The following is a 27,042-nucleotide window of genomic DNA, read 5'->3' on the forward strand; positions in this document are numbered from 1 at the left end:
GGGGCAGGAATGTAGAACTGGTCTATTAGATCAGTACAGATGGAAGCCAGTTCATTATTCATTACAGCTATGTAAACATGCTCGAACGAAACCATTTCTGCTCGTTAAATTTGAAGTCTTACTAGAGAAATGTGAGTGCGTCAGAGGTTTGTTTTGCTTTTGTAGCCACAGTTTACACTTTGACCTTAAACACATCATAAAATATGCTCTTGAAGAAAGGACACCTATAAGGACAAACTCCCAGAATGTGTGTGATTGTGCCTGTTTAGCAGAGCCGGGTTTTAAACAATGTGTGTTGCAACTTTCTTGAGAACCACTCATCCAAACATGAATCAATTGGAGTAATTTCAGGCAGGAAGGTGTGATAGAAAATTTCTGTTCTGTAATTTCGGTAAAGGCAAAGATGAATAAAATGAAATGAAAACATGCCCAGCTCTCTTTGTGGGCACCATCCCTTCAAAGGCCTGTTTGAGGGTTCAAGTCTGGGTTTTAGGATTAAAGTTAGAATTAGGTTTAGGTTAAACTTACAGGTAAAAGGCTCAGGAATTATTCAGTGTCAAGCAGTCAGCAGTTACTGTAGAAGAAAACAGTAACAGAGCCTGATTTACCCAAAATCTAAGAATTGGTGTCCCGGACACCTCAAAGTGCTCCACTGCAACAAGCCTACTAAGTTTAAAGTTGATTGGACAAATGAAACACAGTGCAATATACTCTTATTTTTATCTGTCCCCTCACTACATTTTTGGACTTTTACCCATCTTTTAAACTCCCACACCGTCTCAGCTGGTTTTACTGGCTGTGGACCTGAGGTGATGTGAGGCAGCACTCCTCAGCAAATGCTGTTAGACTCATTATGCTGCTGAAAATTTAATGACGCTTAAACCAGATGGTGTGCTGTGCTGTATCCATGCTGGTTGCGCATCATATACACTGTTGACTATAACTATAACTGAAGCATGTTCAAGGCAGCAATGTATTGCTTTGCAACCACGAGATGGTGACATATTTTCCTCCAGCAGACCGGAAAGCCTGAGGTGTAAAGGTCTCAGTAGTAATATCTGATTTCATCCTGCAGGGCCGCTGTGAGTTCATATAAGACTCTGCAGCAGAAGGAGCGACCAAGCATACAGCGACACAGACGGAGGAAGAAACACTTGACTGCACTGAGCCCTGCTGTCAGTGTGACAGGAGCAGGGAACGTCAGGTCAGCGGCCCTGTTGTCCTTATCAGTGTCGTCCCACCCTGACAGGAATACATTCTGCACAACATCCTGGTGCGTCATCCTCAGCTCTGTTCCTTACATGGCTCTGGAGGAAACGGTGCCTGTGTGGTAAAGATACAAGAGCTGATGGTGCCCAGAGTTGTCTGGGTAGTGTGCTTAAAGTAAGAGACAAAATGAAGCTTATAATGATACCTGTAATTTATCACATAAACTTCAGTTATTTTTTTAAAGCACCTTCCAGCTTATTGATATGGTTCTTCCTAATTTCTCACCAACACAATAATATAAGCTGCCCGTGGGTCCACAAACAAACTGCAACCCAAAATGAACTTCCTTTAGTAGTTACTTGAGGCTGGTTCCAAAAGTGAATCAGTCTCATGTTAAAATCCTAAACTTGCCCAATATAGGTAGGTCTATGGTCTGTGAATAACTTAATACTGGGTGAATTTAATAATGGTATTAAAGGTATGTGGATGTACACAAGGAGCTGTGAGCTGCATGTTGTCCTTAGCACTTAGCTACTTAGCACTATTAGCAAGTGGCTATGTGTTACACTTTCTTTTGGTGCAGCGTGCTAAATTATAAACAGGCTGGTTCTTATATAGTGCTTTCCTACAATTTTGCACTTTTATATGACATCTTATTCACATAAGCATTGTTTTATCTATGCCTAATAAGATTCACACTCCAGCGAGCGCATCGGAGAACAACCTGGAGTCCAGCATCTTCCTCAAGGATGCTTTGGCATGCAGACTGGCAGCCAGGGTTTAAACCGCCACCTTGCCAGTTAGTAGGTGACCTGCTCTACCTTCTCAGCTACTAATACCCCGAACTAGCTAGCATTAGCCAATATTTACTACTCCACCTTCTCATGCAACTATGGTCTGTTCTGGCTCCAAAGAAGTCAATATGCTGGCAGCCAAAACACTAATGTTAAAGCTTCAAAGTTCCAAAGTAGTGGACAATATTGCAGGGACTACTGCTATCTTTTATATACAGTCTAGTAGCTAATGCAAAGATCTATGCTAACAAAACTTGTGAAAAATAATATGAAACCTACGCAGGTAGTGTTTCTAGAGATCATGCAACAATGGGATGGTGTTTTTAAAGACAAACTCTCTTTTAAAGATCTGGAAGAGTTATTAGTTTGTGAAGGTTCATTTTGCATTTTTCTGATCTCAGTCTGTCGACACCAGATATCACAAGTGAGCTGATTCTGACTGAAGCATTTATTTTAAAAAAAAGTCTTTTTGGCTTGAAATGGAACCAGCTTTTACTAAATGAAGCTGATGTTTAATAAATAAGACTTTAAAGTAAGTAAAGTGGCCTTTTGTTTTCCTCATTGAGCTCTTTTTGCAATCAGAGTTTTGCCTTCTGCTGGGCATCAGAAGTAATCCATTTAAATTTCTTCCTCACTGACTTCAAGTTTCAGGCCTGGTAGCCTTTTCCATCTTCTATATACAGCTATATTCACAATACAGCTGATTTACATATATATCTCCCCTTTTTCAAATCAAATCAAATCAAATCACTTTTTATTGTCACATCACATGTGCAGGCACACTGGCACAGCACATGCGAGTGAAATTCTTGTGTGCGAGCCCCACAAGCAACAGAGATGTGCAAACACAACAACACAAACGAGCAAAATACAAGAATGGCCAACCTGAAACTAATAAATATATGTACAATATATAATAGTGTATGCATTTCTGGATGTGTATACTAAATATTTTCCTACGTGTGTGTGTGTGTGTGTGTGTGTGTGTGTGTGTGTGTGTGTGTGTGTGTGTGTGTGTGTGTGTGTGTGTGTGTGTGTGTACACATTTTTACAAATTAAATAGTAAAAAAATAAAATAAAATAATAATAATAATAATAAAATATATAAAATATACAGAGTTGAATATGTGCAAAACAAGTGGCATTTATATACAGTGTGGAGTGCATAATGTTGAAGTTCCAGTAGTGAAGCTGAGGTGTCTATGACGTGTTCAGCAGTCTGATGGCCTGGTGGAAGAAGCTGTCTCTCAGTCTGCTGGTTCGGGACCGGATGCTGCAGAACCTCCTTCCTGATGGAAGCAGTCTGAACAGTTTATGGCTGGGGTGACTGGAGTCCTTGATGATCCTCCCCGCTTTCCTCAGGCAGCGCTTCCTGTAGATGTCTTGGAGGGAGGGAAGCTCACCTCCAATTATCCGTTCAGAGCACCGCACTACTCGCTGGAGAGCTTTGCAGTTGTAGGCGGTGCTGTTGCCATACCAGGTGGTGATGCATCCAGTGAGGATGCTCTCAATGGCACAGTGATAGAAGGTCCTGAGGATGCGGGGGCTCATGCCGAATCTTTTCAGTCTCCTGAGAAAGAAGAGGCGCTGCTGCGCCTTCTTCACTGTTTTGTTTGTGTGTACTGACCACGTAAGATCCTCAGCCAGGTGTACGCCAAGGAACCGGAAGCTGCTCACTCTCTCCACAGCAGCGCCGTTGATGGTGATGGGGGGTGTGTACTTCTCTGCACCTCCGGAAGTCCACTATCAACTCCTTTGTCTTTGCGACGTTGAGGGTGAGATGGTTGTCTTGACACCAGTGGGTCAGGGCGCTGACCTCCTCCCTGTAAGCTGTCTCATCATCGTTGGTGATAAGACCCACCACTGTAGTGTCGTCCGCAAACTTCACAATGATGTTGGAGCTGTTAGTGGCTGTGCAGTCGTAGGTGTAGAGTGAGTACAGGAGAGGGCTCAGTACACACCCCTGTGGAGCACCAGTGTTCAGTGTGATGGGGGATGAGGTGATGCTGCCCAGTCTGACCACCTGGCGTCTGTCAGACAGGAAGCTAAGGATCCAGCTGCAGAGGGAGCTGCTCAGTCCCTCTGTCCAGTTTCCTGTCCAGCTTCGAGGGAACGATGGTATTGAATGCTGAGCTGTAATCTACAAACAGCATCCTCACATACGTGTCTCTCTTCTCCAGGTGTGACAGGGCAGTGTGTAGTGTCAGGGCTATGGCATCATCAGTGGACCTGTTGTGGCGGTATGCAAACTGTAGAGGGTCCAGTGAGTCGGGTAGTGCAGAGCAGATGAAGTCCCTGACCAGCTTCTCGAAGCATTTGCTTACGATGGGGGTCAGGGCTACAGGTCGCCAGTCGTTCAATGAGGAGATGGTGGAGGATTTGGGTACAGGGACGATGGTGGCCATTTTGAAGCAGGCTGGGACTACAGACAGAGAGAGGGAAAGGTTGAAGATGTGTGTGAACACTCCAGCCAGCTGAGCCGCGCATGACCTGAGGACGCGGCCGGGAATCCCGTCCGGACCAGTAGCTTTGCGTGCGTTCACCTTCCTGAAGCACTTCCGCACATCCTCCTCAGACACAGTGTCAGCCAGCTGCATAAGGAAGCATTAAAAAGTGATTTTAGTTGTAGCTCATAAACACTGCACACCAGCTATCACTCATCTCACATCTCACCAGAGATTCAAAAGAAATCCAGTCAGTTTTCTGGGTATGTGCGATTTCAGCGAACCATCAAAGAGAAAGTTACACCCACACTGCTCCGGACCCTCGATGGGCTGAGGTGGGTCAATGGAATATTTTCAAAAGCTGAGCGAACACTGAAATACCGACCCAGTGGTGACAGATTTGCACACTCTGGAGGCCATTTGTGGAAAACTTTTATTTCGAGTAAGGAAAAAGATGCTCTAAAAGGGAAGCTACTGCTTTTTTGTCTTATTGTCTTTTCTTCATCCGTGTGAACCAAAAGCTCAGACTTCAGCTTGTTCTACTTTTGACTCTGTGTGATGTCATAGAGAATAGATATATCTAATGCGATCGTTAGACCTCATTAAACTTCAGGAAAGCTACTCTAGTAGATTCAAAACATTTCTCAAGTCCACAAAGAAATGTGGCTAAAAAAAACTTCACCTGGTGCAATCCACGTCTGATTCTTTGTTTGGAGATGCAGCTCTCACACATTAAACAGGCCACATCAGTCATTCTCAGCCTTTCTCAAAGTCCGTTTCAGTTTGGTTTGTTATTCGATCTGCAGAGCACCCGTGCCGAAATGCTAAACTCGCTTGAGGAAATCAGTAATGCAGCACCAAAAGATGATGGGAGACTGTGTTTGTGCTGGCTCCGGCCACGGGGCCACTTGGCACGCTCCTCGCTGTGTTGTGAAGAGGTCCGGGAAGCTTGGAGGCGTAAACAGGGCGGCGGGGTCAGAGGACTCAACTGGTCCGCAAATAAACAAACTGTCCTCGGGGGCAGTAGCCGGTACTGGTGAGACAGCTGCAGAGGATCAGAGAGGGTCAATGACACGTGCTGTTTTTGTTGAGTGGAAATTTTCAACACATTTTGTTCCACAACAGTTTATCCAGAACTTGACTAAATCATCTGAGACACCTACAAAGTGCCTTCCAATACAACACTACTCATCAAGGACTCCATTACTTGTTGGCTCTGTTCTTTTCCACTGGGTTGTAAGATAATGACTTGTGCATTATACATTGTTTCTTCTGTTAAGTGGTTTCCCTTTGAGTCGAGGAGACTCTCAGACTCCTGGGGGGGGGTCCTCTGGAACACCAGGTCCATTCGCTGTGCCCCCCCACCCCCACCCCATGTGCCACCATCTGGATTGTTTTCCTGCTCTCCTCCCCTCGTCATCTTTCCCTTGTGATGCTTTCGCGTCACATGGGACATTTTTAAGATGCCATAACAAACAATCGTTTCAGTGTTGTGACTGAAGTGTACCATGGGATACAGTGTTATTTGATAACACATGGGTTAAGCAGCGATGTGTTTATAGGTGCGACATATCACCAACAGCTGGGTGAAGCAAAAACTCTAAGTACTGAAGTTTCAGTTAAATTTGTGCATTTATTCTTGATCTTGTTGTCTTGTTTTGTAGCTCTTATCCATTTCACGCAGTACCTCTTGGTGCCTGTTAAATCTAGAATTTAAAATCCTTAATTAACACAACTCTTGAATGATTAAGCCCCATCATATCCTAAAGACCTCATAGTTTGATAGTTTCAGACTGTCCACTTCTTTGAGGTTCAAAAAGTAGAATGGGTGGCAGAGACTTTGGGTATCAGTTGCTCCCAGTTGGGTTGAGGAAACAGACAGCCTCTGTAGTTTTAAGATGACATATCAAACTTTTCTTTCTGCCAAAGTTTTTGGTTATCGCTGGTACTTGTGCTGTGATCCACTTGTTAACTGATGATCTAATGATATGTTTCCAGGTCCAAATGATGGATGTGGCCATGGTTGAGTATATCCTCCTCTTAATTTAGTTCACTGAATTTTATTTATACAGCACCAAACCACAACAACAGTCGCCTCAAGGTGTGACTCGATGTTTCATGCTTTGCTCTCTTTTTATTAGGATAGTTCATGTGATTTGGTAGTGATGGCGGCAGCATGGTGGTGCAGTGGTTAGTGCTTTTGCCGCCCAGAAAGAAGGTCCTTGATTCAAATCCATTATCTACCTGGGTTCTCTCCAGGTAATCCAGCTTTCTCCAACACTCCAAAGACATGCATGTTTGGCAAATTAATGATTCAGAATAACAGAGAGGAAATATCTGAAGCCCTCTCCTTTGTTCTTTGTCATGTAACGACATGATCAACAGTCCAGCTGATGTTTTGTTGTGAGCCACCGTGTTTCACCAAATGTTTTGAAATATTTTAAATTGTGCAAACATGGATTTGCCTCTATCATACTGCTCGCCATGAACTGCAGTCAGTTTAACTCATTAGATAAACTTCATAAGTCCTCCCAGTGTGCTTTGTGGGATCGTACCACTCGACATAAGACATCCTCCACCTTCTTTTCACTCCACATGTGTTTATATGTTATTACTACCACTTTTACCATTATGTCTCCTGTATTGTCTCCTCACCCTGAACTCCCTGAGTCGAGTTCTGTTCGACGTCACTTCCTTTTAAAGGGGAGTTTTTCCTCCCCACTATTGGCAAGTGCTGCTCACGGGGAATCTTCTAATTACTGGGGTTCTCTCTAACATCATGGGGTCTTTACCTTTAAAAAAGTAAAAAAGGTATGACGGACTGTTGTAAAAATGAAATTCAATTCCTCTAGTTGAAAGAAAACGCTAATAATCAACTATTTATTTGCAATTGTTTTGTTGGCTATAAAACTAGAAACAATCACCTCTAACAGCATTTACCATCTTCTGCACAGGCTCCTGAAAGCAGCACATCACCCTATACCCTCCCTTTCTCCCCCTCCCTCCCCTCTCTTTCCACCCTCAGGCATTATTCTCTTCCTTTAACTCCCCCTCCTTTCCTGCCGGCCTCTCAGCAGAGGATGTGTCTGGAGAGAGAGTGTATGTGTGTGAGAGAGAGGAAAAGAGGAAAGCCTTCAGTAGAATGGATATGTGCCTTCTCTCCTCCACCCTTTCTTCTCCTTCTCCTTCTTCTTCTGCTTCCTCCTCTCCTCTTCCTCATCAGTGTCTTCCTTCACTGTCTTCCATCAGATCTGCGCCCTGGGCACCTTCAGCACCGGCCCTCAGGGGAAAAGGATACTCGTCGGGTGGATGGGCGGCTAAAAACTGAACTCCAATGTCAGCTGGGGATCAGAAGAATGGTGGTGACAAACCAAAAGGTAATGGGACACACACACACACACACACACACACACACACACACACACACACACTGCTTGACTGTGGCCAACACCCACTTCTTCTAAAGCCTCTTAACAGCTAGAACCAAAACAAAGCTGTGCGTGAGGCTGCACTCTTACTTCTCTGTGAGAGAAATGAATGAACACACCAGAGGAGTTTGCCTCACACTGATGGATTGATTTGTAGTGACTGATGAAATATTGAAGAAGCCAGTGCTTGTGAGATACAGGATTCTCCCTGTGTCCAGTGTTTCTGCTGGGGGGCGAGAAAACTACAGACTCTCCAACTGTGTTTGGGTATAAAAGTTTAATTTTCTCATGACGCAATTTCAAACCTGTGAATGTTCAAATATCCATTTCACGAGGGCTTTAAAGATCTTGTATAACTGAAAGCTCCACTGCAGCTGCTGAAGTGACCGTGTGCTGTTGTGTTTAATGTCAGAAATCTCAGATATGCTGAGAACAATGACCCACAAATGTAGATGTATGCAGCCACCCGCTACATGAAGTCTACATTTTGGAGCTCTAAGTTAGCTCGGTTAGCAAGCTCCTGGCATAAACTGAATGAGTGCACAGACACAGATACCTGCTATTTAGTTATGTTATGCTAAGTAATATAAAAAACTGCAAAAAACACAAAATGCTAGATTGAACTAAAGCACAAGCTTCTTGGACACACTGTGGGTCATATTCCTTGTCACATAATTCCATTAAAATGGTCCAAACAGCACAAACCTGGTTGAGAGTTCCAGCTCAGGAAATTAGAAGAGGTGAGGCCAACCTAACAGTATCCAGTCTGGTGAGTGATTTAAAAAGAAATCACTCACCATACGGTTGTTATTAAGGGGAAAGTGCCTCTTCAGATAGAGGATTGGAGTCGATGTGGATTGAAAACACTGTAGCTTCTGCATCAGCATGTTTTTGTTGTTTGTACCTTCTTGGTTTTCTTATCACACATATATGATAAGAAACAGCATCTTTAGTTGCAGCCATCTGAAAATGTCAGCTAAATTGATCTCACTCCTTTCCACTTATATTTGACTTTTAGACCAACTACTGAACATTAAGTAGCAGCTTTAAACTCATCAGGATCTTCTCATATAAAATCAGCAGTAAATCATTTTCTGCAATCTCTGCAAAATCGTTATGAATCAGGTCTGTCTAATCGCCGTCGGCAGTTAACGATCATATTGTCCATTGTGCTGCAGATCTGTAACCTTTCAACCTCCAGAGTGCCAGAAAGCCAGGCGACCCAGCGCAGCACATTGCTGTCTGCTGAGTCACTAACCAGTACATTATTCCATTAAGACCAATTATGTTGTGTAATTCCAATTGAGGCAGTCATGTGACTAACTGTGTTCTAGCTGACTCACAGATGAGATATGATATCCTGCTTACCTGACAGGCACAACACAAAGAGTCTGGGCTATAAAATAGTCCCTCCATTGGGACAGGGAGAATTGTTTGACTGCGCAGCACTTCCCATTCCCGAATTGTTGGGTAACTCGGGATATGCTGGAAGCTATGTACATTTTTAGGCATTGTCTCTTTTTTACTATATACAAGGAAGACAAGAATCCTGATTCTTGTCACTTCACTGAAGTCTTGGAATCACCTGATCTTTCACCCAAGAGACAGGGGGTCATGTGTATGATGCCATTTTTAGACTCGATAGAAGAGATATATTTCACAGAGGATGATAAATGTGGCAGGAGGGAAAAAGGAAGACCTCAGACAAGCTTTGTGGAATTAGTGAAGGAGGACAGGTAGAGGAGGATGTCAGGGACATTGTGAGATGCAGGCAGATGATCTGCTGTGGCCCGCTCAGTGTTGTATTTATGTCTTGATGCATGCTCAATCATCCAGTAAGGAAATCCGCCCCCCAAAAAAGTTGATTCTGTTTATCTGGACGTAGCGTTTTGTGGGAGAAAAGTTTTGTAACTCATCTAAGTGACTTCTTCAGTCTCAGCTGACTGCAGGTTTCCCCAATCGAGGTGGCTCTTCTGTGTTGTGCCATCCGCTTCGCCAGAGATTGTTTGGGTTCCTCAATGTACAAATCCTGGCAATCCTCCTGGCACTTAACAGCGTACACTATGTTACTCTGTTTGTGTCGAGGGATTCGATCCTTGGGGTGGACCAATGGTCTTTGATCAGTGGTCATGGCAATTTGCCTATTAATGAAGAAACTGACCTCACAGCCCATTGTTCCTTCAGTGGTGCTGGTTTCAGTCATTGTGCAAATGTACTCGTTATAAAGTTTGGGAAACCTGCAGAGAGCTGAGACTGAAGAAGTCATTTGGATGAGTGACGAAACGTTTCTCCTACTGAAAACGCTACGTCCAGATGAACAGAGTCAACCTTTTGGGGGATGTTTTATCTATAATTTCTGAGGGTTGATATGAAGGTTTATCTGCAAAGTGTATTGACGATAACTATATTCTAGGAAAGTGTAAATAGGGGTTAGGTTTCTCTGTGTTGGTACTCAGTTTGTTAAATTGTATCTATTATTTATATTATTTCCTCTGTCTTCATTACATTTTGATTAATAAGGCTTTAAAGTCAAAGCTGTGTTAATGGTATAATAAGCGAAAGTTCACCAGCTCTCCAAAATAAAAATCTCATAAGAAGTCTGTATTTTTCCTCACTGAATGTAATGTTCTGTGGTGGGTAGCTCAATACTGAACATTCAGAGAAAATTATGGGAGAATATTTGGGGGCAGCTTTGGGAGCCGTAACAAAATCAGAGTGTACTTTTCTTGTGCTGGTAAATGAGAAAGCGATTAAAAAAAACATTAAGTGAGGCAATCCATAATCGCTCTTGACAGGCTGCTTCCCAGCTGGGAACAAATCTCATCACTGCACATTTCTGCACGAGCATTTCTCTGAAGCAGAGCTGCTGTGACAGAAATAATGACGCTGCCGAGGGAGTGAAACTTCTCTTCTAGCACATAATCGAGCCAATTCAAGCTCCTCTGTCATGGGAAAGGTTGTGACCAGCTTTCAAAACTTCCTTCAAATGATTTTAAACTGTGACATTTAGAATCACTCGTTCACTTGGAGCCCAGTTTGTCTAAATATGATCAAATACTGTTCCCTGTAGTAATGCAGCTAATCTCATGATGGTAATAGCCCTGAACTATAGTCACACCCAGTGAGTATAAGGCGTTTAACATGTTGTCTCTGCATTTCCGCTTGCACTTTAAAGTTTTCTTGCATGTTTTGTGTGTTTATTCCTCTGTAAGAAACACACAAACAAACACACAGTTCTTTTGCTGTAAAGAACCGCGGGATACCAGAAGTATCTTGAGTGTTGCAGGGGAAAGTGTTTTTAAGTCAAACAGAAACCTTTGACGGTACACAGCTGCCTCTGTTGGTCTGATCAATATTAAAATGAGGACGTGAGCTCTGGTTTTCTGGGGGACAAAATATACTGTTTGATCCACTGTTTGATCCACTGCAAGCACAAGAAAGTTATCAGAGGTAAAAAAATAAATAAATAAATAAAATAAATGTTAAAATATGTCAGATTCCTTTTCCCTCAATCGATGAAGTTAAATGTTTATACAAGTTGAATATTTTAACTTTATGCTGTATTATTTGATTCTCAGCTGTTATATGGAATCAAGCATTTTCGTTTTGTTACTGAGTTTATTGGACTCTTTAGATGATGGGTCCACTGGATTGCTTTGCCAGGTGTGAAAACTGCAGTGAAGTCACTGAGTAAGTCGTTACTCACATGAATTAAATGTCTCACTCTCCCTTTTGTTGTGGTGCTAGCGTTACTGCGTAGGAGTGAAGTTGCCTTAAATGTTAAATATTGTTTTAATCAAACATTTTGTTTGAATCAAGAAGAAATAAAGTACATATTTTTTTGCCTTTCCACTGTGATCTCTATATTGTAGATGATTCAATATGGAAAACCTGAGGGAGTGATGTTTTTCACTTGAGTTTACGGTTGTACGGCTTGTGGCTCATGGACAGTTTCTGAATATGTTTTTTTACACTTAAAGGAAGGGAAGTATTTATGTACAAAGAAGAGCACCAGCTAGCATTATTTTTTCATATAGGTACTGTCCTTGAGCTAATTAATAAACTGTGTTAAAATATTACTATCAAACGGACTTATTACAATTTTTAAGGAAGGTGTAAAGAAAGGGAGGACAAGAGAGGTCCTTTTCGATCAGATGGAGAGCAGCTTTCACTTGGTCCCCCTTGTTGCTTCCCCCCTTGCTCTGCTGTGTGTCCGCTCCCCTTGACTGTGCTGACCTCCCATCTTTAATACCATGTGACCGAGCAGACTTTTATCATTTCCTTGATTTGGAAGGTGTGGGTAGGAAGCGGTGGCATGCGGTGAGTTTTGCAGTAAGGCGAACAGAGACTTGAGTAGTATCTGTCACGGTTAACTCTCAATATTAAAATATGAATGTTGTGTCATGATCCTGGTTTTTTGACCCTGCCCGTTGGCTTTTGGAATTTTTTTAGTTGCGGACTTTTTAATCCTTTATTTAATGCCCCTCTTTGTATCCCTCTTTGTACACTCTTGACCTTTGACTTTAGTGTGGTGTATGGGTAGCAGTTAGTATTTTACTTAGAGATCAGATTATACAGGGTTTTCCTTTGTTTTTTCTTAGCGTTCCCATTAGTGACTAGTTTGTATATTAGTGTCATTGTTTGGATGTTTGTTACTTCCTGTTTTATTTTGCTAGTCTCTTATCTCATGTGCATTTTGTTTAGTTTTATTTCCCCTTGTCTCATTAGATTCTGTTTTCCAACTCCATCATGTCATGTGGAGTGTTGGCAAACCAGCTGGTTAAATTAAATACTGTCAGACATTCTCATAGATACTTATTTAAAAGCACTGTTGACACTGCACCTAGTCAACTTGCCTATTTTATGGTCAGAGCTGCCTTCCCCTCTCTACCGTCGTCACAGCTTTTCTTGCTAATGTAAGAAGTTATTAACAACTTTTTTACTCTACATGACTCATGCTGGCCAAGGTGGTTAGCAAGACCAAACTCATCACTGATGCTAAATCACTAAAGCTCATTTAGTTGCTATTGCTAGCTGTGTTTCCATATGTAGTGCATGTCATAGCTGATCTCAGAGCAGTGAAGGCTGAGCCAGATTGTTTCACACACTCCCGTCCCATCAGCGAAAAACCAGAGTTTATCCACCAGAAAAAAAGCTGCTGTCTTCCACTTGCCCAGCTCCTGCATTGTTAATGGAAGATGAGCACAAAATTAGCACAAATAGATGAGAAGCTTTAAGATCAAAGTGAAAGGAAAAATCACTGTTTTTCAATTTGCATCTATTTTTAGATTTGATGAGGAAAGCACTGCTTGCCTTGCTTGCCCTGACAGGATAACAGTGGTAGGAAGTAATATTTATTCAAAAATAAAAGTTTGCAAAAGAAAAACAATAATTGTAAATACTTAAAAAACACAGAATTAAATGTTAAAATTACTTGCACTGTATGCATAGATTTATTGCCGTTGTATCAATCAAGCATTACCGAGTGAAAGTCATGTCAATGCAGCAACACACCCGACGTGTTGTTTCTTAGCTTTGTTATTCCAACATAGAGGTAAAAAATAAAACAGAATCTCAGTGGCTGAACTGAGATGGAAATAAAATGGAACAAATGTAGAACATCTTATTATAATAAAACATACATAATAGTTTAACTAACATCCATAATTTACTACTGCAAAGCTAGAACTTCTCTGACATGTCTAATGCAGTATAAGTTGGCGCGTGCAGATTAAAACAGATCAACATAATATAATAAACGGTGAACTTAAACCTTTGTTTGTGTTTTCTTGTCCTCTTAGAGAAATGTGCAACGACAACTCAGAACAAAATTATTCCCTGTGATGAAACATTTCTCATAGTGGTCATTTCCAGGATTATAATGCCCCCCACTGATAGGACATAAGGGCTCAATGCTTTGATGAGGATGAAAATGATATGAGAAAATGAAAATGAGATTCACTAAACACCTAAGGGAGATTTTGGAACATCAAAATACCAAATGAGGGGATATGTTTTGGAAGAGTGGTGTTCCTTCCCTCCTGTGGAGTCCTGAGACTTTGAGCTTTGAAGCTGTTCTAGTGACACAGGATGGCTCAGCAGCTTACTAACACGGCTCAGAGTCTTTTATATATAAAAATAAAATGTAATTTTTATTCTTTACATTTTACCCAAACATGAACTTAGAACTTAGTATTTTTAATATATCTTGTGCTAGAAGCAAGTAGTGGATAAAACACGCCTCTTTGCGGTGTGTGTGACACTGACTGTATATAAAAGATGTTTGTAGCTTTGAGGGCTGAAGTTAATTAAACCTGCATTCTATCTAATGGCCAACAGGGGGTGTTTCAAACACAACAGACTGGAACAGAACAGAAAGGCCAGGAGGAATCAACCTGCTGCTCACTTCCTCTATGACTTCAGTAAAAGAGTTTATCGTCTCAGTCACAAGTTTCAACACTGTGATGTTCATGGTGTAAATTACAGCTTGAAAAGACAATAAAACAGAGTATGCTTAAGGGCAGGCCTGCCTCTTTATGGGCGAGTTGCTTCACTATATCTCCCTGCCTGATATTTTCTTCTCTTTGTCTCTCAGACATGGTGCCACAGCCTGAGGTGTGGCCTGAGGTGGAGAGGGCAGAGTGTTTGGCCCGCGGCGCTGCCCTGAAGTGGGCGTCGGGTGTTTTCTGTCGGCCTGAACATCTGGAGCGACTCAGTCAATACAGGAAGAGAGAAAGTCAGAGGACAGCATCCGTTCACACCAGACTGAAGGTGACAACACAGTCCACAAGTACGCATCAATGCACAATAATGGAGCAGTAGTTTAAAGCAGTTTAAATTATCCCAATAAGGCACATAAAAGAAACCTAATCTACTCTTCCTTATTTTCTGTTGCATACAGTGCTGCAAAAAATATTTGCCCTCTTCTTGATTTCTTTCTTTTTTTCTTATTCGTCACACTTAAATGTTTCAGGTCATCAAATAAGTTGTAATTATAGTTATAACCCAGTTCAACAGAAAATGTGTTTTTAAAGTAATGATTTTATTTACTGAGGTGAAAAAAGCTATCCAAAGCTACCTGCCCCTCTTCTTAAATCATGAATTAACTTTGATTTTTTATCTTGGAAAGCTGAGTTCAAGTTCCGTTGCCACACCCTGGACTGATTACCACCAGACCTGCCGACTCAAGAAATCACTTGAGATTTCAATGAACAGCACATCATTCTGCAATCTAAAGAGACAAGTGAGAAACAAAGTCACTGATGTCTATTAGTCTGGAAAAGAAAGATATTTCTAAGACTTTGGGACTCCACTGAATCATTATCAACACCACTTGGAACAGTGGTGTTGATAATTACCCTAAAAGTTCGTCGATGACTCATCCACGAGGTCACAAAAGAACCCAGAACAACATCAAAGACCTGCAGGCCTCACTTGTCTCGGTAGAGGTCAGAGTTCATGATTCTTCAGTAAGAGACGAGGAAAAAAATGGCATCCATAGAAAAGTTCCAAGGAGAAAACCACTGCTGACCAAAAATCACGAAAACCTTCAGGAGGGTTTTTAGTCCCGTTACATCCAATCACAAGAAAGATGGCATGTAGGGAGGTGGAAGGACAGAGGAAAAGTTTTGCTGTTTTTCCGTTTTTTGTAAATAGACCTAACATTAACACTGCAATCCCTTTCTTTCCAGTCCATGGTCCAGTCGTACCTGGAGGGAGTGGGCTGGGGTCTGGAGCAGCTCCGCGAGGCCCGGACTGAGCTGAGGGAAGTGTCACGTGATTTGAAGAAAGCTGGACTGGAGTCTGATCAAAACACAGAGGGGGGAAGATCTCTGGAGAGACTGAGAGAGGTGTCTGCAAACCACAGTCAGCTCCTCACTGCCGTTAGCAACCTGCCACGACTTTACTCCGGTGAGAAGCAGCTGTGTGGATGAAAGTAGGATCCCATGACGAAAGTGACTAACGTAGATGTCCCTGTCATCACGCTTTGCATACATACATGCATACATTTGCCTTAATCCTGTTATATGATGAGCAGATTATTATAACTGGTTTTAATTTGACATGAAAGGACTTTAAATCTAGAGATGACATCATTTTACACAGTTTTATGCTGGAACAGGATTTCAGGAAAACTATTTGAAAGCTGACACTAACACCATAAAACATTTACATTGATGCATTTTGGCAAATTTACTGTGACTTTGTTTGTTTCTGTGTGTTTTTGATTTGAAAACATATAAAAAAGGTGTCCCACTGCTCTAATGTGTATTTTAAGGATACTGAGTTTTCCATGCTGACGCCTTAAAAGCTTTAAAAGTGTGTGAATATGACATTTACGCTATTGCTGGTTGGAAAATCCCCTTATTTTTCTGCCTGATATTCAGAGGTATGTCTGCGTGCCTAAAAGAGGTGTTCTGATTGGCTGCCCTTTGCAGCCATGTTTAAATGGCAGGTGGGTGGGGCTTCTGATGTCACCGTCAGCTATGATGACCGTATTATGGGATATCCACTCATAATGACTTCATACAGAAACTATAGCGCAGTGTAAACCTTTTCATGTTTAATAATTCTTTTGGTAATTCTTATAGTTCCATGTAAACCACCTCCACATACTCTCTATTGCCCAGTGCGTAGCATGGTGATGGAGACAGAGCGCCTGGTGGAGTCCCGGCGGCTGTTGGAGGCCCATGCCAAGCTGATGGATCTGGAGTACTTGCAGGATGATATTCTATGGCAGCTCAACAAGGCCGCAGGAGGTGCACTCAGCACTGAAGACCAGGAAGTGGTGGCCAAATATTTCTCTGGAGTCCGGCACCTGGTCGATGCACTGGGTGAGGAACTCATTAAGATATGGGAAAATCTGTTCAAGCTCAACCATCATTTTTTGTTAAAGTTCCTCTCCTAGCAGCCTAACAACACATCACTGTTAATCAGATTTACATGTTTCTGTAAAAAAAAAAAAAGACCATTCATTCATATAAGTTGCTTAAAGTTGTTGAGACATGGTTTTAAATAACTGACCTTCAGGCATTTGCAGCTGTAGCAACCAGTTTTGTTCTGGAAAGAAACCTTTAAAAAATCTTTATTGATAAAAGAAAACAAATGATAACATTCAGCGATATTTAGTATGCACCCAGGATATGCAATAAGCTTTACAGTTGACTTTTCTAAAGCAAGAATACATCAAAGAAGCGTGTAGAAAAAGCAGTGTCATGGAAAGAGTGCCATTGGGTATTAGCAGCTTTAATAAAATCTTTAATCCCAGCTTCTGTGGTCCTGATGATGAAAGCACAAAGTCTGCTGGTTGAAACCTGATATCTTCATACTCCACATTCATCCTGGCGCTGCAGGGAAGGAGCTGTGGGCGGTGGTGAGCAGTGCTCTGGCTCTGGCCCGACAAAACCCCACGCCGTTTGTATCCGCTGTGAGGATTGTGGAGCGGGAGGAGGCGCTGGACCAAACTCTGCTGGAGGAGAGGGGAGGCGGCGGAGGCAACAGCAGGCCCCTACCCCCTGGACGACCTCGCTGCTGGAGAGCGTGCTTCTTCAAGGTCAGCGGCACCTGATACAAACACTGTTACCAAGTTTCTGCTTTTGAATATACAAATGTATGTCTCAGTTCACTCATACTCCCAGGTACTAGAGGAGGCGGTGGCGGCGCGGTTTCGCAGTGTTTCCTATCTGCACACACGTGGTCCGGGTCTGGCAGGTCACCTCTCTGCACTGCAGCACGGCATCATGGCCGACCTGGCCACCGTACGCCACCTGCTGGAGCACTGCGTCCCGCAACAATACAAGCTGACTGGAGCCTACTTGAGGGCCAGCCACCGCTGTTTACATGCCCACCTGACACAGGTCGGTGAAATGAACAATGCCACCTCATCATGAATACTACAGATCTGTCTTCTTCTGTCCAGGTCAGTGTTTTTTTAAACACCGACCACCATCACTGTCTACATGTAAGTGATATTTGTGGCCTAGGTTAGCAGCTGGGACCTGGAGAGCGGTGAAATCTTCGCTGTGCTCAACTGGGTGCTGCACATCTACAACAGGTGAGGCTCGTGATCAGAATCTGTATTTTATCCTTTCTCTGTTACCATAAAGTTTTTTAGAGTTTTTCAGGATATTTCTAAGCAGCAGTTTGGAAGATTTTAATCTTGAGCTAATCACAAGATTGGAAGAAAGAAGAAACAAGAGATGCAAAACTTTTCTTTCAAATCTCTGTTTTGTTATTACTGTGAAGTTATGGACTTTTATTAGCATGAAACGCCACCCTTTGGCTGAACTCTGCAAACCCACGTTCAGCCATTAATGTCACAAGAAGCCGCGAGTTCATTAATACTTCATTACAATGACTATTAAAGCCACTAAAATCTGAACGTGGCAGTCTTGTTTTGGCAGCCCGGACATGATGGGTCATCCTGAGCTGGTGACGGAGATGGAGAGAGAAGAGCTGAGGCCTCTAATCTCCACAGAGGGACTCGAGCAGCTGCAGAGCAAATACGTGCAGAGTGTTCGGGTGAGCACTGGATACAGTCTGCATATACAGAAGACAGATGTTTTATATATTGAAACTGTCTGTGTTGTTGCATTAAGTACACATAGTCTGTGTGTGTGTGTGTGTGTGTGTGTGTGTGTGTGTGTGTGTGTGTGTGTGTGTGTGTGTGTGTGTGTGTGTGTGTGTGTGTGTGTGTGTGTGTGTGTGTGTGTCATTGCTGCTGTAGAAGAGTGTATCTGAATGGATGCACAAAGCTCTGCAGGTGGAGCTGCAGGACTGGCAGAGGGACCAGGAGCCAGATACAGACCATGAGGGCTTCTACCAAACAAGCCTGCCCACAATCATCACACAGGTAACCAGTGCTATAAAAACATCAGATAAATACAATCACAGATCCATGACGTGGAGCAAATTTTACACATTTGAAAGTTTCTTTAATAAACCTTTAAATGAGCATCTCACAATCCTCGCATGCAGCATGACTGTGGATTCTGTCCTGGTTTTGGAGCTGGATAATGTAATCACGTGATAATGTAATCACAATGATGATCTTCATCCCTGTCCACACCCTGCAGATTCTGTATGTAATGAAATTATGTGCTTCTTGGAAATGCACTGGCAGAAACAAAGATCTCACATTCTCTGCTATTAAACTTAGTTCAAGTTCCCCACTGAATGTAGAGTTGGTGTGGACTTCTCGGAGTGTTTTATATAACTATGCTGTGTATTTTGTGTGGATTTGTGTGTCACGGTGGTAGATGCTGGAGGAGAACGCCCGGGTGGCTCTGATGATCGGCGAGTCCCTGCGAGATCAGACTATACAGATGGGACTGTATGAGATGGAGAACCTCCTGAACAGGTGTGTGCGCATGGACGTTGTGTGTCTGTGCTCCTGAACATACTGCACCCAGCTTTTGCTTAGTATTTGCTCTTTAGACCAGGTTACACTGTTTGTAGACTTCAAGTCAGATCAAGTTTTATCATTTCCTTATTGCTGCTTTGTACACTCACCAGTCATTTCAGTAGATGCTCCTGTTTAACTGCTTATTAACAAACAATCACGAAAACAACTCAGTGGATTTAGACATACAAACATGGTCAAGGCGACCTGCTAAGGTTCAAACTGCTCTGAGACTTTCAGTCACATCAAACATCAAACATCCATCTCTAGGGTTTAAAGAAAATGGTCCAAAAAGAGAAAATGTCCCAGTTTCTCTAGAAGAGAATGCCTCAAAGTCAAAGCAGAATAGCCAGTGTGGTAGAAGGTTCAGGTTAATGACTCCACTTAACAGAGGTGAGGCCTAGCAAGCATGGATCAGCTCATGCCACCTCTGTCAGGATACCTTTCAGTCAGCATGGATATGCCCCTAAATCCAGTATCCAGCTGGATTCATTAGTCTGTTGGGGTTGACTCTTTTTTTGGAGCATGCCTCTAGTGGGAAGTTAGAAGAACTACAGTTTATGCTCTCCCTGCTGCATTTTTCAGCTCCGGAGGTTTCCTTTTGCAATAATTTTGTGAATCATTACATCTACTTTAACCTCCAGGTTTCGTGAAGCTCTGGTGGAATTCGGAAAGGAGCATCGCAGGGATCTGAGCAACAGCAAAAATAAGTTCTACCTCCACTATCTGCTGGCCTCCATCAGCAACTGCATCATCCTCAAGTAAGTTTGTAGTGGAAGATCAGTGCAGGTGTGGAAGTAAGTAGTCACCACACACAGGAGCTTCTGATTGATAAATGCTCCAGGACGTGCACACTCTCAGTGCTCTCATGTTGAATCGATCCATCATTTGATGGTGTGGGGTCACTTATTATTTCTTAATATCACTTTGAAAAAACTTAAATAGAAATGGAAGAATTCCACTGGGAAGTTCTGAAGCAAAGACATCCCAGTGCCTCTACATGCAGTAGTGGTTCCTTTGCATATTTTTAGACTTTGGACATAATCCCGATGCACAGGTTGAGTCCTGATCTTTATTATGAGTTTAGCTATAAGTCACACAACAGTTAGCCATTAATAATTAACTGTCGTAATGTAATTTTCTGCACACTGGCTTGGCTCTAAAGCCATGACAAAAGAGGAAGATACAGGGTGAAGGCCACTAAATACTAATTTATCTTGGTATCAAATTAAAAATAGACAAAGAAAAACCTAACTGTGAGGTGAGAATCATCAGTAATGATGACGTGTGTATCTGGACATGTTGAGTGGCACAAAGCAAAGATCTGTGTGAAAGAAAAGCCGCTGATGGTCTGAGGAAGGGTGGAGTTTAATTGAGGAAACACTCCAGTTGAGCTGATGTTCTGCTCCACCCATCGGCATGGAAACGTTATAAGCAAGCAAGCAGACCATCACAACATGAGGGTGTATGTCATGTGAGACACAGTGAATAGCTGCGCCTGTGAAACGGTATTTGCTCTAAATGTGATTAATTTCAGGAGCCTCGAAGCACCGCCTTTCAGTTTTCCAGAGATGAAGATCATGGCACGGAATCTGAGTGTCCTAAAAACAGCTTGTTTAGTGCCGTATGAGACAGCTGTAGTGACCTGCCAGATCGGTGCAGTGAACAGTTAGATCGATTTGAGGAGCAAAGATGTGTGTGGTCTCAGAGAGGATTAATCGTTGTTCACTGTCGGTGCAGGAAGTCCACGGAGAGCCTGCAGCAGCAGCAGTCGTCCCAGTCGGCAGGCCAGTTCACTCGCACTCCTCCTAACCCTCTGGCAGCTCTGGACCGGGCGGTGCGGCGGGCGTGCCGGCTTGTCATGGATCAGCTCTTGCTGGATTTGAAGCCTTTCCTCCCAGGCCTGCTCACCCGACCCTGGCTGGCTCAGGGAGACCCGACCCCCAAACTTTGCCGCGTCCTGGAGCGTCACCTGGAGCTGTACTTGCGCGTTCGGCCTCCCTGCCGGCAGGTATCAGATTCAGAGAGCGGTTTAGAAATGTACTGTGTGTGTCGAGGGTAAAGGTGGTCTAAAGGTACAGAACCTAATAACCGAAGAAAGTGTAAATAACCTCCAAAGACAGGAATAAGTCTCATAGTGCATATTTATTTTATACATTCTGTGTGTACAGCGTCTGCAGGAAGAGGCCCAGTGGCTGATGGTGGTGGAGTACGTCAGGGCTCTGATGCAGAAGAGGCTGGTGTGTCGTAGTGGCGAGGAGAGGAGGCAGCTCGCTCAGCAGATGCTTCAGGACGACCAGCTGTTCAGAGAAATCTTCCACAGCCTGGTGGGTATAAAGTACTATTACACAATATTATTACACATGATTCAGAAAACTGTAGCAGGTTATGTAACACTGAACAATATCAGTATGTTAAGGTTGAGACTTTGTAGAAATATGAGTACTACATTACTCATACTACAATAAAATGTATTTTATTTAGGCCCGTGCTGGTCAATATTCAATTAATTTAACAGATTAACAAAATACACATGACATGTAACATTATAAAATGAACAAGGACATAAAAATGAAATGAAATGGAACAAAATCAAGTGATAGTTTGAAATAAAAATGAAATAATTAAAATAAGATTAACATAAAAAAAGAGACCAAATCAAAGGATGTAAAAGTAGAAAAGTAATCATGTGAATCATGAAATTACAAATGCATAATTAGATAAACATTGACGTACAATTTAACTAATTTTTGAACATTTAAACAATATATGATGAATTTTTTTTTTAAATTGAATAATCTAAAGTATAATAAAACTAAAATATGACATAACATAAAGAAATTGAGAAAAAAATGGAAAAATGTAGAAATAAAAATATATAAATGAAACGAACAAAGTAAAAAAAAGATGAAACGTGGGATTATAGCTTTATGAAATAAACACATTTTTAAAGCTATATTGTGAAATAGAAACGTAATATGAATTACTGCATGACAAAATTAAATACTTCTAATACTTTTATTGTTAACTACAAATTAATTAATAAATTCATTGGTAGAACAATTATTTTTAAAGAAGTGGTCAAATAAGTTTCTTTGATAATAACACGCTGAGTAGAAAAATCATACATAAGTATTTTATTTACTGATTTATTTATTTAACATTGAGCACTTTGGGGTATTCGTATACATATAGTTTGCCGTTGTACTGCATGAGAATCGTGTTTTCATCTGCTGCGATGTCTTAACTGAATAATTTCCACAGAATATTCATACCTGTCCGTGCGCGATCACTCAAAGCCACACGTGCATCGATCTGTCTCAGCAGGAAGGTGAAGGGTCAGCACCTGAAGTGAACCCTTTGGCCTTACTCCCTGTCCTGGCCGAATTCATCCGCCTCAAAGACCCCAACATGCTCACACTGGAGGTGTCTGGACTTGCAGCCAAATATCCTGACATCAGGTAATCAGCACCTCCTCCACCCTAACTGCTGCTCATTCTGTAAGCTTGATGTGTAAAACAAATACTGCCAGTGTTGTTCAGAAGAAAGTTGTATTGTAGACATCATACGTCAGCTTTCAGAAACACCGTCTTTAATAAAGCTGCCACAGCCCTGATTGTCTTTGGTTGTTCAGTGAGTGAAGAAACAACAAACAACAGAACAAATTCTTCCAAAGTGAGCAGACAAAACGGGATGTTTCAAGAAGTCTTTGGGTTGTTTCTGAGGTTTAATTCATCTCATAATCAGTCAGTCAGCACGTTTCAAAGGAGAAAAGCCTTTTTTATGATTGCACGCACCACAGGAGTAGGAAAATAACTTACCTGAACAAAGCTGCAAAACGAAAAACCCAGACTGAACAGAGCCATAACACGAACTCGCTGCCTGCTGACCAATCAGGCCTCTAGAAATTAGCATCACCGTTGGTGGAAGATCTCTCAGACCTCTGTGAGATGACAGCAGGAGGGTTTAAAGTTCTTTAAGCACATCTAAAGTCTTTAATCTTTTTTATTGTTTCTCACCACACAGGTTTGCACACGGACAAAGCCTGACATTTAGTTTTTATACTTAGTCTATACTCACTTTCAGGCTGTGAGACATGAGGCATGATATTAAACAAGGCATAAAGTGTGACATTTATGGAAAAAAGAGTATAATAAGGTGATGTGAATTAAATAAAAATTTGATTTTAGATAAAATGAAATGGTCTGAATTAAAGTAACGCTGTCAGGTGAAAAGGTGAGAAAAATCAATGCGAAATAAATAAACTCATATATAAAACAGAATGATCAAAAGCATAAACATTGTAGAAGGAAAAGCTAAAATCAAGTGACATTGTGAAAGAAAAGGTATCATCAAAGCGATGCCATACGATTTAAAATGATCTGGCTGTAACTCAGGAAGTAGAGCAGGTCATCTGCTAATCGCAAGGTTTGCGGGTCGATCCCGGCCCAAGCCAAATATCCTTGAGCAGGATACTTACCCCAAGCATCCATCGGAGCATGAATGTGTGTGAATGTTACATAGAAAGCACTTACATAGACCTAAGAGCTTGTGTGAATGAGGTGAGTTGTGTAAGGTGCTTTGAGTGCTGTGTAAGAACCAGTCCATTTCCTTTGGTGAATAATGTAGAAAAAGATTTTGTGTTTGTTCTCTCAGTGAGGAGCACGTGTCCGTGCTGCTGGAAATCCGAGGCGACGTCTCTCGGGACATCAAAGGGGCTGTACTGGATTTGCTGGAGCAGAGCGCTCCCCCTCTTCCCGTCGGATACCGACCCATCTTCACTGACATCCTGGTGCCTCCCTCCACCATGGCCTTCTGCCTGCCAACTGCCAAGTGTGCATAGCTGCAGGGGTTTCGTGTAAAAAGCAGGGAGCTCCTAAATAAACACTTAGAAACAGTGCTGAGCAGAGTCTCCAGCTCTCCTTATTTATTCAAGATCTCGGTGATGCACATGAATTTATTTCTCCTCCAGCTTACCAGGGGTTTGAGGTGGCGACTTGCTGGTCCAGGTCTAATATCAGCTGCGAGGCAGGGGTTGTTTTGTTTGCCTTAAGTCTTCTATACTTCCAGAAGTCGCTGTCAGAGTTTTCTGCAGTTTATACAACAGAGTTAACAGGACGTGGATGATTTTTAAAGTCCAGTAACAGGACTATTGTGCACTTCATACACTCTCTGTAGCCCCATTTGGATGGAATTTATTTCTCTTTGGCAGGTTGGGTGATTTTATTATCAGTCCACACCATATATGACTTATTTTTCTCTGGGGATTATATTATGATCAAAGTGAAAAAGTATTCAGCTTCAGGTAAGTAACCTGTTCTCTGAACTCTGTTTTCCACTTTCTCAAACTGTCACATTAACAGCGACCAGACGCCCTGTAGTTCTGTTATTTCTAAGCAAATGATAGAAGATAAATAAATGTGTTCATCTATTAACATTTATTTGTTTTTTATATTTTTCCTACCTGAATGTTCGTGTCCATTACAATGAGAGCGAATTACTAAAGGTAAAGAAATACAAACAGAGAAACTGAGCGACTGGGTAAAGCAAGAAGAAATCCTGAGATTAAAGTCATACAATTCTGAGAAACACACATGTATGATTTGTGGGGAAAAAATAATATCAACACAAGAAAGAAAAGGAAAACAGAATTTTTATGATGGGAAAAACATCTAATTTAACAATTTCCAAGTAAAATGTAGGTAAAATTTATATCTTTCAATTTGTTTAAATATCTTTAAAAGGAAATGTTAGAACACAAGCAACAGCTTTCCAGTCATTAAGAGAAACAACAAACTACGTTTCAAAAGGAGTTTAAATACTGTGATTTTCCCTTAACCTTCAATAGTCTCGATACGCTGTCATATTTTCACAGACTTTAAAAAGCTGTTGATGTTATTCGTGTCCAAATGGGACTTTTGGTTCAGGTTTAAAGTGACAAACAGCACAAACAGGCCTGCACGCTGCCTTCGTTCTTCTTCATTACCCACCATGTTACTGGTTAAACGTTATTTCTGCTTCCTGTCACTTTAAAGAGTCAGCGCTGAGCATTGCTTTGACCTGCATGAGTAAAATCTCACATCAGCATAAACGTTTCTATGTGAAACAAACAATCTGCCTGGATAAACTGCACCAAAGTTTTTTGATCATTTCTTTGTGAGAAAACATTTTTAAGACTCAAATTGCTGCATATTAGATATCTTTATATAAACTAAAAACTTCCTACAGAAAAAAAAGACACTTTTAAACTTTTTTTGTGGAGATTTTCTTCTGATTTGAGGGAAGACAGAGGTTATGGGACAGATTTATGATATTGGTGGGCTTCAAACATAAAAATGCTTTGAGTTGAATTTAAATTAAATTGGCTGTGCAGCATGCGTATACACATTAATGCAGCGTGGGTGTTTGGCAGGGTTTGCTCCCCGCTGAGTCAAAGTTACTATGGTAAAATAGATAAAAGGTGTAGTAGAAATTCAGATAAAGCATAACTCTTATGTAATGTATATTGAAAACCAAAGCTTTCAAAATGAAAGAAAAAGACATGAAATAAAGAAATGATCATATAGAAAGTGGCATTATGAAAGAAAAGTGACAAAAAAATAAAAGATGAGAATGAAATTAAACTGAAAATAAGAAATATTAAATACGTGGTTGGATTATTAATAAAAATGAGACACTGATGAATCATTAAATATATAAGTGACATAAAATATAAAAATATGACATGAAACAATGGCATTATGCATTGAAATGTTAAAATTAAGGTGACATAAAAATGGATGATAAATTAGGAAAGTGCATACATTAAAAAAAAGAACAAATGAAAGTGTGTATAAGTTATAGTTTATTATTTAAAGATGAACGTGGTTTCTCTTTGAGATTTCCCAGCTGTGAACATCCCACCAGAGCAGCTGCTCTGTAATCACTCTGAAACTGTGTTTTCATTTCAAGCTTGCTGTTTGTACCAAATGTTGTTTATCTCATTTTTTTAGAAAGTATTTATTGTATTTATGTAACAAAGTCAACTGTTGTCTTTTGTTTGGTGTTTTGTTATTGGTTTTACATTTCTGGTTCAAAGCCTCTAAAGAGCATAAAGTCTGTTCCATAAGTGTTTTAATAAAGTCTTTATCAAGTAAACTTTGTATTTCTATTATTAAAAGCATAAGGCACATATTAAGTATGAAATCACTATCAATCAGCAGATGCAGTGTTATTTATTTATTATGTTCTTTACTTGGCATAAAGTATTTATTTATATCTTGAACTACTGCACTGTAAATGTGTTTGACTTTTATATATTTTGCTAGAGTGTCCTTTATCTTTCTTGCCTCTTAATTCTTCTTTACGGTGTGTGAGAGAAACAGCATTTCATTTTTGCTGGATGTCCTGTACACGCAGCAAACTGACAGTAAAAATCTTTGAATCTCGAGAGAATGATGAAACGTTATTTTGATAATGAAAGCAAGATTTAGGTGTGAATTTAAATTTTATTCATTCAGGTTTTTTTATTTGCAAAGGCTGTTTCTAGTAACTAATATAGTCACTTTTGAAATCATTTATATTTTTATTTTATGAATTATTATACTGTTTCTTCTTAATATTTTTTTAGCTGTTTAAATTCCTGCTGTCTACTATTTACAGTCTGTTTGGAGCACCCACACTTTCGTTGTACACGTACAATGACAATAAAGGGCTATTCTTTTCTATTCTTTTCTATTCTTTTCTATTCTGTTTTTTTCTTCTCATGTTTTTCTAATATTTTTATT

General features: G+C 41.1%; 1 protein-coding gene across 5 annotated transcripts; it reads left to right on the top strand.

The window, feature by feature from the left end:
* The first annotated feature begins 4,593 nt into the window (after window positions 1-4,593).
* On the top strand, window positions 4,594-26,935 carry exoc3l1 (exocyst complex component 3-like 1). Of its 5 annotated transcripts, none has more exons than XM_080874452.1 (16): window positions 4,594-4,889; window positions 7,697-7,824; window positions 14,471-14,646; window positions 15,567-15,786; window positions 16,506-16,709; window positions 17,229-17,428; window positions 17,514-17,732; window positions 17,859-17,929; window positions 18,279-18,396; window positions 18,602-18,727; window positions 19,134-19,234; window positions 19,921-20,037; window positions 21,017-21,287; window positions 21,448-21,603; window positions 22,601-22,737; window positions 23,933-26,935. In XM_080874452.1, exons 2-16 carry the CDS (start codon window positions 7,782-7,784, stop codon window positions 24,117-24,119), a joined length of 2,346 nt encoding a protein of 781 aa, XP_080730578.1. In that variant the 5' UTR covers window positions 4,594-4,889; window positions 7,697-7,781; the 3' UTR covers window positions 24,120-26,935. The 5 variants fall into 5 exon arrangements, with proteins under 5 accessions (XP_080730578.1, XP_080730579.1, XP_080730581.1 ...); XM_080874453.1 differs by having other exon boundaries at window positions 4,594-4,782; XM_080874451.1 differs by lacking the exon at window positions 4,594-4,889 and adding an exon at window positions 6,307-6,706.
* The last annotated feature ends 107 nt before the right edge of the window (window positions 26,936-27,042 follow it).

The sequence above is a fragment of the Rhamphochromis sp. 'chilingali' genome, assembly GCF_963969265.1.
Source record: "Rhamphochromis sp. 'chilingali' genome assembly, chromosome: 2".
Lineage (NCBI taxonomy): Eukaryota > Metazoa > Chordata > Actinopteri > Cichliformes > Cichlidae > Rhamphochromis > Rhamphochromis sp. 'chilingali'.